The sequence below is a fragment of the Cadophora gregata genome (assembly GCF_030347475.1).
Source record: "Cadophora gregata isolate MNR1 chromosome Unknown scaffold_1, whole genome shotgun sequence".
Lineage (NCBI taxonomy): Eukaryota > Fungi > Ascomycota > Leotiomycetes > Helotiales > Ploettnerulaceae > Cadophora > Cadophora gregata.
The window spans coordinates 3760057-3775979 of NW_026695924.1; the positions used below are offsets into that span (position 1 = coordinate 3760057).

The following is a 15923-nucleotide window of genomic DNA, read 5'->3' on the forward strand; positions in this document are numbered from 1 at the left end:
GGGAGGGTTAGTCAGGGGATGAGGAGGGTCGGGGTGGAGAAAGGGGGGAGGCGACGATGACTTGCTTGCCCCAGGGTAGGTGAAGAAGCCGAGGATGTGAAAGGGTGAGTGAGGTCACTGAGGTGTGATCATCAATAATCAGCCCAGCATCTCAAGCAAATCGGCTCCTTATCTTCAGCATTGCAACCAATGCAATCATCACAGCATGAGCTGTTTCTTCCAATTGGAATGGAAGTTCGAAATGTAGGCACGGGCAATTGCATCAGAATCCTACGAGGACGCATCGCCAAGCAAAACAAATGTTGTCTCCCCCGGATAGACCGGCATAATTACCAGCAAATCCAAAGGTCGAGCGGTTACCGACACGTTGGAGGCGGCGGCGCAGACAAGGCGCAAGCGCGTGTTTGTTGGTTTTTCTAACTTTTTTGGCAACAGATAAGATGAGATGAGAATGATGTGACGAGATGTGATTTGGCCCGGAAAAACGAAAGCGAGATGTTGGAGTGTTGGAAATGTTGGAAATCTGAGAAACTTGGAACTGGGGATGGGAGGAATGAGGATAGCGGCCCAAGGACTCGAAAGAGTAATTTACGAGCCTTGCATGCACTTCCCCGGGATACCGACGGTGAGGAGACGATTTGAGGAGGAGGAGAGAAGATGCATGTCAGCGTAAGCAGCCGCATACAGAATGTCACCAGATCATAAGATCATAAGATCGTCTGTATCATATTTCTTGTTTTTTTTTGTGATATCGGTCATAAAAGCGATGCCAATGAAAACCATGCGATGACCACTTCGCGATACGAGTCTGTCCTTTAGATTCGCCGATGGTGCTTGAATATATCTGAATTGAAGTTCAATAGCTCTTTGAGAAGGGACGATACGGAATGAGCCGGTATTAATTCAATGATGATCGTGAATTGTTTCCGCTCAGAGAAGTCCATCCCGTCCCTGTGGAAATAGGATGTTTCCAATCAAGCTGGCACTTCCCGTCTATCATATGATGTCCTTTTTCATGTCGATCTTGTCACAATTGATGTGATCCAATGTGATAATTGAAGTTTCTATCGAATGTGATCTCCCAAAACTCATCTCAATCATAACCGCCTTCACGAACCTGGACTCTTGAAGCCTCACAAGCTGAACCTGATCAATAGCGCGAACCACACCAGACCACACCAGACCAAACCAGCCCCAAACCAAACCGTTATCAAACCACCACCATCCCCCAACCCATCCCACGCAGCGACGCTACCTCGCCCCCTTTTCATCTAGAAAAGGCTCCGTTTCCTTCTCTAATCCCTGCCCCCGTCCTGTTCTTCCCCGTTCCACTACTCCTGTCCCGATTCCGCGGGTAAGGTGGCGGACTCGGATGCATGGTGCGCTTCCCAATGGCTGGATTTGCACGTTTGGGAGACATTAGTGGAGCCCTCTCTACTCTAGGGAGTGTCGTAGTCCAGGGGCTAGATAGTTCATGGGGGCGAAAAAGAACACCAAAAAAGACCTCGAACCCAGCAACAACGGCGCGCCGTGAGAAGTGAGCTGATTTGATTTTGGAAGAGGGTCCGGGAACCCAGACACGAGGAGCTTGTTTCAGGGCTGGTGATTGACACCATCGCCTCATCGTAAAAATTTATGAGGGGAGGGAGGTGTTCTCGGTGTTCTCCATGACATGACATGGTGGTGGGCCGGCCTTGGCCGTGGCATTCTAAACTCCCGACCTTCCGAGCGAAACGAACAATTGCAGGTAGGTAAATTAGGTAGCTGGCCTTGCGTGCGCAGCCCTACCCTGCCTACCCTGCCCTACAGTGCCATCAAAAGAAGTGATGGAAAACGGCGACACTGACCACTGGCTCCACTGGCCACTGACCACAAAGCAGACCCAATACCCCACCCAGCAGGCAGGCCATGCAATTGGCCTCAATCAGGGGTACAAATCACACCCTCTCGCACACCCTCTCACACAAACACACACAGCTGCTCTGCTCGGCTCATCATTAATCACCATAATATTCAAGGTTCAGTAGTAAATTTACTGTAGCCCAAGCCCCAAGCCCAAGTCCACTCCACTCTCCACTCCACTCCCAATCCCACTCCAAGGTTTCTCCTGCTCTGCCCTCTGCACCGCAAATCATGGATGAGGGGTCCGGAGATTTTCCTCTTCCTTGCCTTGCCTAAGATGATCCCTGCTCCAAGCCCCCTGTCTAGTGTCCAGCCCGACAGGGGCCACGAGCCACTCGACCTCGCTCGCGGAACTCAGTTCCCAAGTACCGCCGGGGAAGAGAGCCATGCCACGCGCTCGCTAGTCTAGGGGAAGGGTTAGAGTGGGGATGGATGGGTGGTGAGTGGGTGGGTGGAAGGAAGGAGAGCAAGGGGTAGGAGGGTGGGAAGGAGGGAAAAGAGAGGTTAGGCTTGAAACGGTATGGATTTTATTTTGATGGTTTCGGTTCCTGTTCCTGACTTTGGCCTTCTTTTTGGCTTTTTGGCTTTGGAAGGGGGAGAGCGATCGGTGCGAGGGGTGCGAGGGATGCGAGGAGGAGATACGAGGAGGAAGCGAGAGGGGTGACAGAGAATGATGGAGTTGTGGCGTGACTTTCTTTCATGAAGTTGAACACGAATTGGTTTGGTTGTACATTGTACTTGTACGTACATAAATTCATACAGACACCCGTTTTAGGAACTCGTATCGATCGGCGTACGGTACAGCACTCGTACTCCAAAATAGAAACACTGTAGCAAATCTCCAACAAAGAAAGAAAAAAACCCCTCTACATAACCAATCCCCGCCGAAGCCACGCTCTCCTATCGGACGAACTCAAACACACTTAGTTATGCCATGCCATGCCATGCCATGCTATCAAAAAATCCAAAATCCAATTATCGACTTCAAGCTTCAAGCTTCAAGCTTCAAGCTTCAAGCTTCAAGCTTCATGCATCAATAATCATCAAGCTCGCGGGGAACAGGATACATCTCCAGTCCAGTCCAGTCCATCATCAGATCAGCACCTACCTAAACCAAATGAAACCCAAAAAACCCTCAAACTCAATCGACGCAAAAAAACGAATAAATGTACTGTATGAAATGTTTTTGAAAAAGTAATGTACAGTAAAGGTAAAAATTTGCTTCACACTGCGAGCACTGCACTGCACCGCACTGCACTTTACGTTCAGGCGAAACATCGAAAAGTCAAAACTCAATTGTCTGAGTCCTAGTCAATTTACTGTACTGTACGCAGCGTACCAAGTCATTCCCATGTCATGTGCCTACCCCTCGAGCCCCTCTGTTACTCTATTTACGAACTTTGCGGCTTCCTTTCCGAAAAGGTTAATAAGGGAGCCTGTACATACTCCGTACGTGCAGTACATTGCTTGATTCCCATCCATCCAAACTTAGAAATCCCTACCCAGGTCGTACTCCACTCCAGAAAGAGACAAAAAAGACTTTCACCGCAAGTCATGAAGGAAGGGATGGATGGATGGAATGGAAGGAAGTCGGGTATTCGGAAGAAAAGTATATTCGTATTGAATAGGTAGCTTGACCTCACCTCGCCTCACCTCGATGGGGACGCCTTGCTGGGCCTTGCATTGCATCGCGTTTACTTAATTCACTTCACTTAGCTGTAAACCTTCGCATCGGGGAATTTCCTGCTGATGCGCTGCAGTGTGCAGTGTGCAGGCTGCAGTCTGCGTCTGCACTGCACTGCACGTCTGCTGCACGCTTAGATCTGATTACTGTACGAGTACTGTGCAGTGTCCAGTACGTACATTTTCAACTCAGTCCGTCGAACCTCGGCTTTGGGATCGAGATCCCTTTTCCATACCTAGCACTTTCCTCTCCAGAGTGTACTGTAAATGTTTTTTGCAATCCACGCAACCGACCATTTTAGCCTTGCAGTCTTCACTCACCGACCGATCTTGATTTACAGCCGTATCCGTCTCTGTTTCCGTTTCCGAATTCATATCATCCCATTACATACATACTGATCGTTTCTTTTCTTACAGGTCAACTTGCCTAGGTAGGTACCTACCTTAGTTTCGCTCTATCTTGTGATCACTTACCTACCTAGTACATACCTACGTGTTGACCTGTTAACCTGTTGACAGATCCATATCACCTGCACTCACTCGCTTGCTCGCCTCGCTCCCCTACCTACCACACCGCCATTCCTCCTCCCTCATCTCACCTCTCCTCACCACACGTCACGTACACTCTCTATTCATACCAGCCAAGCAAAACAAAACAAAACAAAACAAAACAAAGTCAAGAAAGCTAACTTAAACTCAGTAAGGCAGTCAGTCAGTCAATCAGGCAGTCATCTGATCTATTCCACAGTCCCTACCATGGGTAGGTAGCGATCCAGACCTACCCTACCCTAAGTACCCTAGGTACATTCACCCCGTGACCGCTTCTATGACTGACACGACAACAGCGTTGCCGACGTGGCAGGATAGTACGATAGGTAAACTTACGTCTTCGGCTCGGTACCTTAGACGATGGGAGTTAGGGGATGGGAGATGGGGCGGAAGAAGTGGGAAGAGGGGCCGAAAGGGAGGGGAGAGGAGTGACGTTGGGAGGGCCAATCATTGAGGAGGAGGATGTGTCTTGTACGGCGTGGATGTACGCGGAACAGGCTTGCTTACCAGCAGGAACCACGATGTTGGGCGGTGTTGGCAGTGGGGTATGGGAGAGTAGGTGAGTGGGTGGGTAGAGACGCTTTTTTGGCGGAGAGAGGGGACGAAGGGTTTGGAGAGAGGGGGAATCTCGAGGGGTGGATGTTTGGATGGGAGGGAGGGATAGAGAGAGACGTAGGTTGGTAGACAGGTATTGTAGGACTTTCCTTGGATAAGATATGTGGAAAACGGGGGGCAACGAAGGAGTGAGAGAGAGTTAGGGTGCGTGGGGGTAAGGTAGGCTTTCTACGATTTCGAATGTTTTATTTTCGTTGCCCTGCTTGCTAAATGAAACATCTAGAAGGTAAGATGTAAGTGTAGATAGGTTCCAGAAGGGGTAAGTAGGGGTATTCGGTGAGAGTAAGAGGTTGAATTCAGGGTCTGTTGCAATGTTTATTTTCGCTGGGGACCATCAAGCATGGGGTCTGGTATTCGCAGGCCAGCCCCTATGCATGTATCCTTCTTTTTCTATTCTTCGTCTCTTCTTTCCCTTCGTTGGCTTGCATGTTACATGGTATATCGTGCATATGCTACTCGGTCAAGCAAGAACCAACGTCAGCCTCTGCTGAACGGCCGTATAGGATGTTGCGAGGGGAGTTTGCATGCAGGTTGGAGGGTATCCTAAGGTGACTGCTGCATGTAAATGTATGTACCTCTGCATACACTGGACAGTAAAACAGTACTTTAAATGTACATACCCTGATGTAGATCCGATCCAATCCGATCAATTGCCGCAGTGGCAGCTCGAGTCAATAACCGCAGGGGCTGGGCTCAAGCAGCCAGCAGGCGAGAATCACTAGATGCAATTGAGAGTCCTTTCCATGGTATCTCTTCAGGAGAACAGTGGTTTCTACTCGTGCCACGGTCGAGACTTTCCCAGCGTCCTAGATCCAGGGGCGATTGAATGGTTATCTGCCCCCCTGGTGGTCAAACAACATGAATGGGTATGACTCTATTTGTGGAAGAATATCACCGTCATACATATATGCATGTCTCACCTTATTGCAACGTCAGTGCAATCCTCCCATAGTCACAGCTGGGAGCTCCAAGGTATGAGCTATTCTCGGGTGTACCGAAACATGAGGCTAGCAAGCGAGCGAGCCGAATATCCTGTATGTTGATATCAGGTCGGGCTAAGTAGGTAAGCTTGGGCCTGGTCCGTCAGCCTCATGTCCGCGCCCTCCTGTTATGCTGGCCGCGTGATGGGCCGGTCCGTATAGATACACCATAGTACCTCACACCGCTCAGTCAACTCGTGCGCCGGTTTCGGTCTCGCTCTCTATCATTCAGTGCTCACCGACCAGCGGAAAAGAGAATTATTGTTTTAAACACTATCGTCCTGATCCTCTTTCGTGCGTTGAGAGTCACACGATAGACAAAATTTCCTTGACGAGTGGCGGAGGGGATATTTCGGCCTCCGAGAGTATTTTCTCGGCATATGAGCCGGGCGTTTGGACGGCGGCGTTTGCATATGTATGTGCCCGCCGCACGTATATGTATGTGGTATACCCTGTCCTCTGTATGTATGCACAAATCTTAAATATATCCTGTGCAGCTAGCTGCATTGTCGGGTGAGATGTGATGATATTTCGATCATGCTTCATTTGATTTTCCCTGTCCTTCATAACTCATCGGATCATAGCCGCGCGCCGCGATCGCCGGTTGGGTCATCTTCAATGCAGCGCGCCGTGGAGGTGCGAAATGTTTGTTGGTTCCGTTGGTCCTCTTTTATGAATCGTAGCCACTTGCTTGGTGTTTCTGCACCGTTGTGATTTTCTGTTGGTTTCCTGCACCAGCGCCTCTTAGTTCGTGTTGATTTGAGGTGCGAATAAGCGAATGGCACCATACGATGGAAAGGATCTGATACGATAGGAAGCGGATGAGTGGACAGCAGAAATTTCATATGGATTCTGCCATGTCATGGTATCGTCAGCCCTGCATGATATCACTTCGAACAGAGGAGTGATTGATGCTCGTGCCTTGTACGAATCTGTACGACTTTAGGCATCACTCTGTCTTGCCACTTTCCCACTTTCCCACTTCCTCCGCTTTTCTCTGTCCCGGATACAAAACTTCGATATCATCATTGATCAGGAGATGGGTTTCCGAAGACTCGGTAGGGTAAGATAGGATAGGACAGAACCCCATCGCGTCTATGTTTCCCTTATTTCGCGTTCATCCTTGCACTTATCCGTTCATCAATTTTCCTGCCGTGTTGCCGTCAACCAAAGCCTCAATCAACAGATGCAGCCTGACTCGACCGTGCGCTCGTTTATCTGCAAAGCCATCTGCCAACGCCATTGACGAGACGCAAAGACTGAGATATGCATTACATACCGCGATGCACATGTAAGCTGCGTGCGGTACCATATCTCATAGGGCGATGGCATAGCATGGCACTGGCATGGGCGATCCTCACCGAATACCGAAACCAACTTCATAACCAACAAGCCTTGCCGCTCACCCGTCTAAGACGAACGTACGGATGAGTGGTGCCGCCGTGGGGGCCAGAAATAGGGCCGCGCGTGTAACGCTTGCAGAATCATTTCGTTGGTGGGATTGTCTTCCTCGATCTCTGGGTTTTTTGTTTACTGGTATTGGTATTACGTGGCGCCAAACTAAGCTATCGAGATATCTGGTATCTGAGTAAATTTTGAGGATCTCTTCTTGGACGTTATTAATAGCGTAGAAGATGCGGCTGTAGGAAGAGTATCATGAGAGGATCGGGTCCGTCATCCGACGTTTTCGGTCCATGAGTTGTTGGATTTTCTTTTTCTCACTTCGCATTTTCTCGTCTCCTCGTTTCCTCGGCCGGATTGAAGACCTCATGCAATGCAGGTCAATTGTTGTCACAGACCGACCGAGCCCTACAATTTCTCATCGTTTCCATGTCGTTATCGTATGCTTCCACATCCAGTAATTGCGAACTACAATCGGGGGATGCCTCATTCAGAAATGGCGAGGTGCAGCTTTCCGTCCTTGAGAGAATGCAATATCACGATATCTCAGTCTTAATCCTTTCGTCTGTTGGTGTCAGAGCAGCTGTGAGTCTGACTCTATCTGGTGCCTGTGTACTCGGGGAAGTATCCTGACAAATGGGACGGTGCATTGCATCCGAGTTTGGTTGAAGATAGCCTCGCACTGCAGGATGGATGGCAAGCTGCGTCCGTTTTCCGAGGATCTTGAAATGTCAATCTCGTGGTACATGAGTTGTCAGTTTCGCTCCCCTGTTGCAGAATGTAGCATGCAGTAGATACGTCTCTAACCTGTCATATTTTCATGAAGAGGTCAGATGATGATCGAATGGTCGGTGGGATGTATCGACAGCCTCAGAATTTGAGTTGGCATGGGATGGAAAGCCTCTCCCAGCTTCACACGTATCATGGTTATTGTCTGGGCATGCAATGCATGGAAGGAGAACACTCCCACTGCTTTCTTATCGGTTGATGGTCCTGTTGTATGGAAATGATGTAGGAATTTTCGTTGGTGCATGAGGATCGAGAGGACGCTGGAGCTAGCTGATCTCAAGTGCCACTACTCTGTTCTGGAGAGATGAGCGAGATTAGTTTTACTTCTGTGATATGCTTGTGAGATACGCTGGATGTGACAGATTATTATGGCTGATTTGTGGAGAGATAAGGAGTTGAATTTACGAGGAGGGGGGCTTTGGGCGAATTTCAGCGTTCCCCTGCAGTTTTGTTGACAAACCCGCTCGGAATAATAATGTGGCCAGCTCGAGTTTCGACATTGAGTAATAGATATGGAGGTTTATCGAGTGGTATCGACGAGAAGAATTCTGGACTAGGCATGCAGTTGAGAAGTCGAAACTGGAAGCCAGGAATCACGACGGTCCACGTGATGACAATCACGAGCATGGCCGGAACAACGAATCGCCGCCATTCGAGTCACTGGTGGGCAGTGTGGTGGCGGGGTAAAACGAAAGCCCTTTTGATTCGTGTGAATACTATATCATCTTTTTGAAATCCCTCTCCTTGAAAGCCTTGCACAAAATAGTACCGAACTCGAGCCTCCGAACACACAAACAAACAGACGGTAACAATCACAGATATGGCAGGCAAGAAAGCTGCTGGGGAGAATACGAAGAAGGCTTCGGGAAACGCGAAGAAGGCCGAAGCCGCAGCTGCGAAAGCTGCGCAGGAGAACGCAAAGAAAGCTGCGGAAGAGGACCAAGAATGGGGAAAGGGTGCTAAGAATACAGCAAAGAAGTACGTTCCAACTTGCAATTCACGGTCCTTACTTGTCACTCTCTTGACATATTGTTCCTCGCGCTTTGGAAGGGGGAAAATTACCCCGCATCGCAACACAATATGAACACCCCACCTTCCAAAGCATTTACTGAGGCTCTGGTTTGTGATTTAGGGAAGCAGAAGCTGCAAAGAAAGCAGAACAAGCACGCAAGAAAGCCGAAAAGGACGCCCTCCTCGCTGAAGAAGAGAAAGAAGCCCGCGCCGCTCCGAAGAACTCCAAAGTCGCTGTCAAGAAGACTAACAAGGGCCTCGACCTCTCCCAACTCGACGATACACCTTCGGCTGCACCAGGAGCACTCAACGCCACTGGTATTGACAATGCGCTGGATGCGCTGAGCTTGACTACGGACGCGGCGGCCAAGATTGATAAACATCCAGAAAGGAGGTTCAAGGCGGCTTTCGCGGCGTATGAGGAGCGTAGGTTGAAGGAGATGGAGACTGATGGGAGTGGACAAGGTCTGAGGCAGAACCAGAAGAGGGAGCGGATTCGGAAAGAATTTGAGAAGAGTGAGGAGAATCCATTTAACCAGGTTAGCGCGAGGTACGACGCTAGTAAGGAAGAGATCAAGGAGTTGCGAGAGCAGGAGAAGGCGAAGATTGAGGTTAGGCTGGGTGGAAAGTGAGGCAGAGAGGGCAACAATCGAGATTGACGTACATACTGGCCGTGAATTGCCGTGCGCTGGAGGAGAGGTGCCTACAGGAATGGGGACATGACCAGCCAAGTTTGATAGGGTCCTTGAGAAGGCATACTGGTGCGCACAAAGCACAAAATCGCAGGCCCGAAAATTAGGATAATGCATTCATGGATAATGACAATAGACTTTGATTCTGACCCCTTCGGCTAAGATGTTTTGTTTGTAAAGTCACTGGAGTCGAGACAATTCGTGTTCTAGAACCTTTAGCGACCCCGAAACCTCGAAGCTTGACTTCACGTCACCCAACTTCAATTTACGCGTCAGGAACACAACGATGGCACCACGACAGCTTTCCAATCTCCCCGCTGTGCGGAAGCAGCATTTACTTGTTGAATTGTTTGTGATCCAACTCCTGTTTCTTATTAATTATCCGAGTTTGTAGTTAGGAAGTAAAGCTAATATGCAAGTCGCAGCTCGAGTCTCAAGTACGCCTGTCCACATGGCGTCTTCATGTCCCTCACACCGGGCGATCCAACCCTCTGGTCCGGCGTACTCTTCATACGTAAAGGTCAGCATACTCTCGATGCAATCCTTCTGCCCCTATGCCACTTCTCTGACTAACTCATCTCAGGACCCTACGCCCCTTCCATCCTACGCTTCCAAATCTCCTTCCCACCAACCTACCCACTTCTCCCACCCCTCGTAACCTTCTCTACCGACATCTTCCACCCTCTCATCACACCCCTCACAACCTACATGTACACAACAGATATTCAAGACGGCGGTACCGTGTCAGCAACAGACGAGGAGAGGCTTCCACCCGGTGGCTTCTCCCTACGTCACGGCTTTCCAGGGTGGTTTGGACGTGCGAGTCGACGGAGTGCGGAGCGCTCGAGAGGCGCAAGTGGGCAGCTGCAGACGCCTGGGAGAGCAGGAGGGAGCTGGAGCGGGGTATCAAGTCCGGGCAGCGGGTTCAGTGGGATGAGCGGGAGTCCTACGCCTGGAACTGGGACGACAGCAAGTGGTGATGGGGTGGGGAGGAAGGATGAAGTAAGCACGTACGATGTGCTGAGGTATATACGGAGTACATTTGATGACGATGCCGTATTGGATCAGGTTCCACTTGAGGCGGCGGGGAATCCGGGGGCGTGGCATGCGTGGAGGAGTTACAGGACAAAAGCAGGGAAGATATTACCTGCTCTCACTGTACCTGGGACGACTATGCCGAATGTCGGGGACGGAAAGGATAAAGAGAAGGGTGCTTGGGCTGATGGATCGAGTGATGATGGAAGTAGTTCAGGCGTCCCAGATGGATATCAGAGATTGGCCGGAGGTACAAGTGCGCCTATGGCTGCTAGAAGACCTGGAGAATGGAATTGGGAGGGTGTATGGGAAGTTAGGGTTCGGAAGGGAGTCGATAATAGTGTGGCTGAAGCGGTGCTTTTTGGAAGAGATGCAGGAGATGATTTGATTCGGTTCTTGAATCTGGACGAAGGGGAGGTGGAGGGTGTCATGGAGCAGGTAAGGGCGACTGTTGAGGCTGGGGATGACGTGCAGAGGAGGGGAATTGTATAACATGTCGTCTGAAGTTGCATGATGTGCTACTCTGCTGCTGTGCAGCTCTTTAAAGAGGGGCGTTTGAGCAGAGTTCTATTTGGAGCCGATGTTAGTATGAGATACCCATTCGCAATTTAAAGTTGAGTAATCTATCCTATGTTCACGATCACTTACATTTAAGGTTATACATAACAACGCGTTGGGAGGTGACCAACTCACAGGACCATACTGAGAATGTTCCACTTTTCTCTCGAACTTGGCCTCAATAGCCATCTCTTCAACGGTGCTTGGGGTAGATACTGCAGGTAGGAATTTCAACATTACGTCCGAGGATTTCTGTTCTATTTTATCTGCGATACTGTTGTCATTCATCAATGTCGAATAGGATCCGTGGTTTTCTTTCCCTGCTCGTGGTTCTGCTTTATCGCCAGATAATCGTTGTTTCTTTTGCATGTGTCGCTTGTTTGCAATGTAAATGATTACAGGGAATGAAGAATTTTTGCCCTTGTATCTACGAGAATCGCCCATCTTCTTTTACTCCCTGAGAGACTACTCTGGTGCAGCATTTCCATTTAGTCCCCGACTAGCTGTTGCAGAGATTCTTGGTAGCTCCTTCCCTGCAATCCCAACGCCTAAAACATGATTTTCATTATCAACTGTCCATCTTTTGTACCCAGCATTAGAGTCTATTCTGCAACGTCCACATTTCTTCAAGTTTTGGCTATGAATAGCAATAATTCAGCAATCGGAGCACTCATCCTAGTTCCGATTGTAATAGCAGCATCCGCAGCATTTATCGCCCTCAAGGCCAGCGAGTTTTGCAAACGCGCCGGACGATCCATCAAAAACTTCTGGAATAACACTTATCCCTGGTCTACTACCAACCAGTCGAAACGCAAACGCAAACTTCGAAGATCAAACCTTCGCTCTTCTCAACTATACGCCGATTCTTGGATCGATCTAGAGAGCATCGACTCCAGAGAAGGTTACAGCAGCTTTATCAACCAAGTTCCTACTCGTCGCGGCAAATCCTTCAGTGAAGGTGACAAAGACCACGCATACGGAGACACTGCGAAGAGGATATGGCATCCGTCAAGGTCAACCCGTCTGGAGTGGAGCTTCGCGAATCCGAGATCGCCAAACCGCAGCCTCTTCGAATCATCAAGCGTAGCCAAACCGTCGCCAACTGCTCATCGCCCAGAGAGGTTGTCCACAGAGGACGCGGCTCTTCTAGCGGGTCCTACGAGAGCAAGGGAAGTCCGCCGCAGGGAATCGACAGACCTTTGACAGTAAGAAAGAAGAGGCAAGGAAGGGGAAGTGTGATTGCTTTGAGTATGGCGGAGCCTGATGAAGATATTGGGTCTGGAAGTGCGCTTTCGGACATCATCAGGAAACATTCGGGTGAGTCGTGAGGGATTTGAGTGACGAGCCGGTGCTGACAACTTGGAGATTTGAGCGAGATGGATGATGATCCCGATGTTACGCCGAAGGCTCGACCGTCCACGAGAACTGCCAGTGCTGGTGCTTTTCTCAAATCGGAGCTTTACCAAAGAAGTCAAGACATCGATGCTACAAGTTTTTCGGTACGAGATACGCGACATTCTATGTTTACTCCACAGCAATCAACTCGAAAACCTCCAAGCCCGACCAAAGGTAGTCCACCGAAAATTCCCGAGCGTAGACCTTCCAGATCTAAGAACTTCTTCCTGCGAGCGATTGGCGGTCGCTTGTCCGATGAGTCCAAAGCTATTCGGCGCAAGGATTCCGGAGCGTCCAAAGGAACATTGATTCGTCGACTGTCACGGAGCAAGAACCACAGCTCGGCTGAATCTTATACAGACAGCATCGCTTCCACAGACAGTGGTAATGATTTCCGGCCCGGCAGTCTAGATATTACAGACATTAGCATCAATTCAAGAATATCTTCTCATGAAGGGAATCAACCCTCATCAACAGTATCCGATATTATCCCACCGGACGTCTTTGTTCTGTGCCCCCAGGTCGTCATCACACCTGAGATCTCCAGTGTGGATACTGGATGCTGCTTCTTGTGGGTGGCAATCGAAGTCACTGGTACTCTTCAGAAGGCCGATGGATACGAAGCTCGATATGATGGGTCTCGATCCACAAGTTCTCGTATTTCAGGTACGTCAATACTGTCTACCACGCTTCAAATACTCACGATGACCAGAAATCGCAGCTTATGGACGACTACATTCTATGCGTATCGACCTCCACCCCGGTCAAGGCTGTATAGTATCAGAAATCATTGGGGATCTGCACAAGAGCAAAACTATTCGTGCCGGGGAAACTCAACTAATTCTCGCAAAAATCCGCTTCAGCAAGTTCATCCCTCCAAGTCACTTAAGAGAATCCTCGTCGGACGGCTTAATCGCGCAGCTGGAAAATGATCTAGGTGACACTTTGACTCCCTATCTGACTGTGCGCCTAACATATAAACATTCTGGGTTTCCGAACATCAAAAAACCTGGAGTCATCCAAGATGGCATGAGTATGCACATCACGCGATTGCAGACAGAGGCAACCGGGGTCATAAAAAGGCACAACCCGCTTTCGGCTTGGTCACCTCGAACTTCACAAACAATCCATTCTCCCCTGGAGGTTAATCCTCTTATTCACTTGGTAGAGACCTATCTTCCATCAGTCCAAGCTCGTGAAGTCATCAAGAAGCTTGCAGGCGAGCGAACCCCTATTCCCATAGCGAAGAGATTTGAACACATTGGTGGCTCAAGCGAAGAGACTGTCAAGCCTGTTCCAACTAGCCTTGCAGCCCGTATCAGCTCTACGCTCTCATCCCCACTGGTGCAAATAGCTTCAGCCAGAGGTGTCATGTCGCCTCCTCGCACGACAGGATCTCCAAGTCCCTTCGCAAGATTTGGCAGCACCAGATCCACACAACTCGGCAGCGTAGAAGACATGGACCCAGCAAGGCGGATCTGGACAGAAATGCGACGTCACTCTCGCAGCGGCAATCGTTCTCGTCATCCAAGAGGAAGCATTAGCGCCGATCATTATTTCAGCGTCGATGATAGCCCCAATAACCGCATCAGCTCCATCAACACCACTGTCTCGTCCTTCTCTGCGGGTAAGGGTGGCGGCGAGCTGTGTGAAGTGAAAGAAGAGAGGGGTAGGATCATGGATATGGCGCTGAAGAATAAGAGAAGTGTAGGTCAGGAGACTTTGAAGAGTATTGTGCCGAGTGTGGGCAGGCAGAAGGGTGGTGCGCTGAGTTCTTTGGGTCTGGGTGCTGGCAGGACGTGGGGTTGGAATGCGAATTGGTGGTGAGAAGATTATGGCTTACTTATCTTATTATACTGTTATGTTGCTTAGTGATTGAGTTCTTGTCTTGTTTCCTTAGGTTCCTGCCACAACTATTGCCCAGCTTCGACAGCCAAGATGATGCCGAGACCCAGTCAGAGAACAATCTGTGCTTCCAGATCACGTATTTCATGCTGAATCGCGTGGACGAGATCCTATCTCGAATATTTTTTGCTTGCTCCAAAGAGGTGAAAGCCGAAACGGACGAATATTGGGGGAGTGTGACTGCCGCGGTTGCTATCGCATATGCTGGTCTAAGGATACTTCATTTGGACTTAGAAACCAGAAGCATGAAGATCATGCACGTAAGTACAGCCTCTATGTTCGGCGACTTTTGTGAGAGTCTCCTGACATTCTGCAGGGAAACTAAGACTGGCGAGAATTGGTATCTCATCTACGATACCAAATCCAAATGTGTACCGAGCGACTACTCTGCTTGCTACGAGAGCGTAGCCTTGGGTGCGATCGTCCATGGCACACATCCTTCAATGACACCTCGATACTGCATCAAGTCCCTCATTTTCCAAGAGTCAACATCACACTGAAGAATATCAGGCCATCTGGAAGTGATTTGGAGTTAAATTCAAGTTTCGACTCGATCTCCAACAATATCTCTTCGACCTACGATCTATCTGCCAGCGACCATCTCCTCGCAGGAATGGGGTCCAAACTCGATATGTGTATGAACACTTCAAAACCATCTACTGGCTCATGTGGTCCTGCAAGTGCGTCTAATTGGTGGTCGCCTTCTCAATCCTCCAACATGCTCCTCCCTCTCCTCGAGGATTCCTCAGAGCTACAATTCGGCAACAGTGATGGTTTATTATCGAACGCGTCGACGCAACCGAATTACGCAGACTGCCTCTCCAGCTCTCACTGTCAGCCACATGATACTCAGTATTCGCAATTGTGCATGCAACCCCATATTTCCCCGGACACTCAAATCTCCATTCTCAGCAATTTGAGTCCATCCTTACTACACCAGTCGATCGTCATGAGCCAGCCTGCTCCAGGTGGCTTCGCCCTCGACCACACATCCCCCGTGTTTCGCGAGGACAATTTACAACCGAACATTCCTCCAAATGTGCCGGACTTCAATTCTGAGTACTAATAGTCGGTTCCCCTTTCAACCTTCGGGGACTCAGGCGAGAGCTCGCAGCCTCACAAAGGGGAACCGACTATTACCGTCTACAGGACAACAGAACTGCACAGTACTCTCCGGAACAGCGTTCTTCAGACCAGCTACAATGGTTCCACTTTGATACGTGATGTCTATCCAGACTCGCCAATGTTCTTTTCATGTTATTTCCATGTTTCTACCTCGATTATTGTTATCTTTCACTGCCAGCTTATACTCGTTAGGCCGCCAAATTGTAACACAGTCTCGAAGCTTTCGCAGCAAGTCACTCTTTGTTAATGTTCCTCTGCTTCGTTACTTGAATCTCCTTTGTAC

The 15923-nt window shown here is 49.4% G+C and overlaps 4 protein-coding genes across 5 annotated transcripts; all 4 read left to right on the top strand.

The window, feature by feature from the left end:
- Positions 1 to 8739: 8739 nt before the first annotated feature.
- ONS95_001219 (uncharacterized protein) lies at positions 8740 to 9562 on the top strand (the record flags this gene model as incomplete). The annotated part of the gene is made up of 2 exons (XM_058494404.1): positions 8740 to 8897; positions 9052 to 9562. 2 exons carry the CDS (start codon positions 8740 to 8742, stop codon positions 9560 to 9562), a joined length of 669 nt encoding a protein of 222 aa, XP_058364607.1.
- A 191-nt stretch (positions 9563 to 9753) lies between these two features.
- Positions 9754 to 11313, top strand: ONS95_001220 (uncharacterized protein). The gene is made up of 3 exons (XM_058494405.1): positions 9754 to 9970; positions 10048 to 10142; positions 10206 to 11313. The coding sequence occupies exons 1-3, from the start codon at positions 9909 to 9911 to the stop codon at positions 11147 to 11149; spliced, it is 1101 nt and encodes a 366-aa protein (XP_058364608.1). The 5' UTR covers positions 9754 to 9908; the 3' UTR covers positions 11150 to 11313.
- Positions 11314 to 11618: 305 nt separating this feature from the next.
- On the top strand, positions 11619 to 14485 carry ONS95_015016 (uncharacterized protein). 2 transcript variants are annotated; one of them, XM_058508695.1, is made up of 3 exons: positions 11619 to 12532; positions 12581 to 13276; positions 13323 to 14485. In XM_058508695.1, the coding sequence occupies exons 1-3, from the start codon at positions 12214 to 12216 to the stop codon at positions 14435 to 14437; spliced, it is 2130 nt and encodes a 709-aa protein (XP_058364609.1). In that variant the 5' UTR covers positions 11619 to 12213; the 3' UTR covers positions 14438 to 14485. The 2 variants fall into 2 exon arrangements, with proteins under 2 accessions (XP_058364609.1, XP_058364610.1); XM_058508696.1 differs by having other exon boundaries at positions 11619 to 13276.
- ONS95_001221 (uncharacterized protein) lies at positions 14486 to 15615 on the top strand. The gene is made up of 2 exons (XM_058494406.1): positions 14486 to 14775; positions 14832 to 15615. The coding sequence occupies exon 2, from the start codon at positions 14883 to 14885 to the stop codon at positions 15579 to 15581; it is 699 nt and encodes a 232-aa protein (XP_058364611.1). The 5' UTR covers positions 14486 to 14775; positions 14832 to 14882; the 3' UTR covers positions 15582 to 15615.
- Positions 15616 to 15923: the final 308 nt, after the last annotated feature.

Bases quoted from the DNA above. Each gene is read 5' to 3' on its own strand.
- ONS95_001220 (XM_058494405.1), top strand. From the start codon at position 9,909: ATGGCACCACGACAGCTTTCCAATCTCCCCGCTGTGCGGAAGCAGCAT. The intron at 9,971-10,047 runs GTTTGTGATCCA...TGCAAGTCGCAG, and splicing joins CAGCATTTACTTGTTGAATT to CTCGAGTCTCAAGTACGCCT. The intron at 10,143-10,205 runs GTCAGCATACTC...AACTCATCTCAG, and splicing joins CGTACTCTTCATACGTAAAG to GACCCTACGCCCCTTCCATC.
- ONS95_015016 (XM_058508695.1), top strand. From the start codon at position 12,214: ATGGCATCCGTCAAGGTCAACCCGTCTGGAGTGGAGCTTCGCGAATCC. The intron at 12,533-12,580 runs GTGAGTCGTGAG...GACAACTTGGAG, and splicing joins CATCATCAGGAAACATTCGG to ATTTGAGCGAGATGGATGAT. The intron at 13,277-13,322 runs GTACGTCAATAC...CACGATGACCAG, and splicing joins CACAAGTTCTCGTATTTCAG to AAATCGCAGCTTATGGACGA.
- ONS95_001221 (XM_058494406.1), top strand. From the start codon at position 14,883: ATGTGTACCGAGCGACTACTCTGCTTGCTACGAGAGCGTAGCCTTGGG.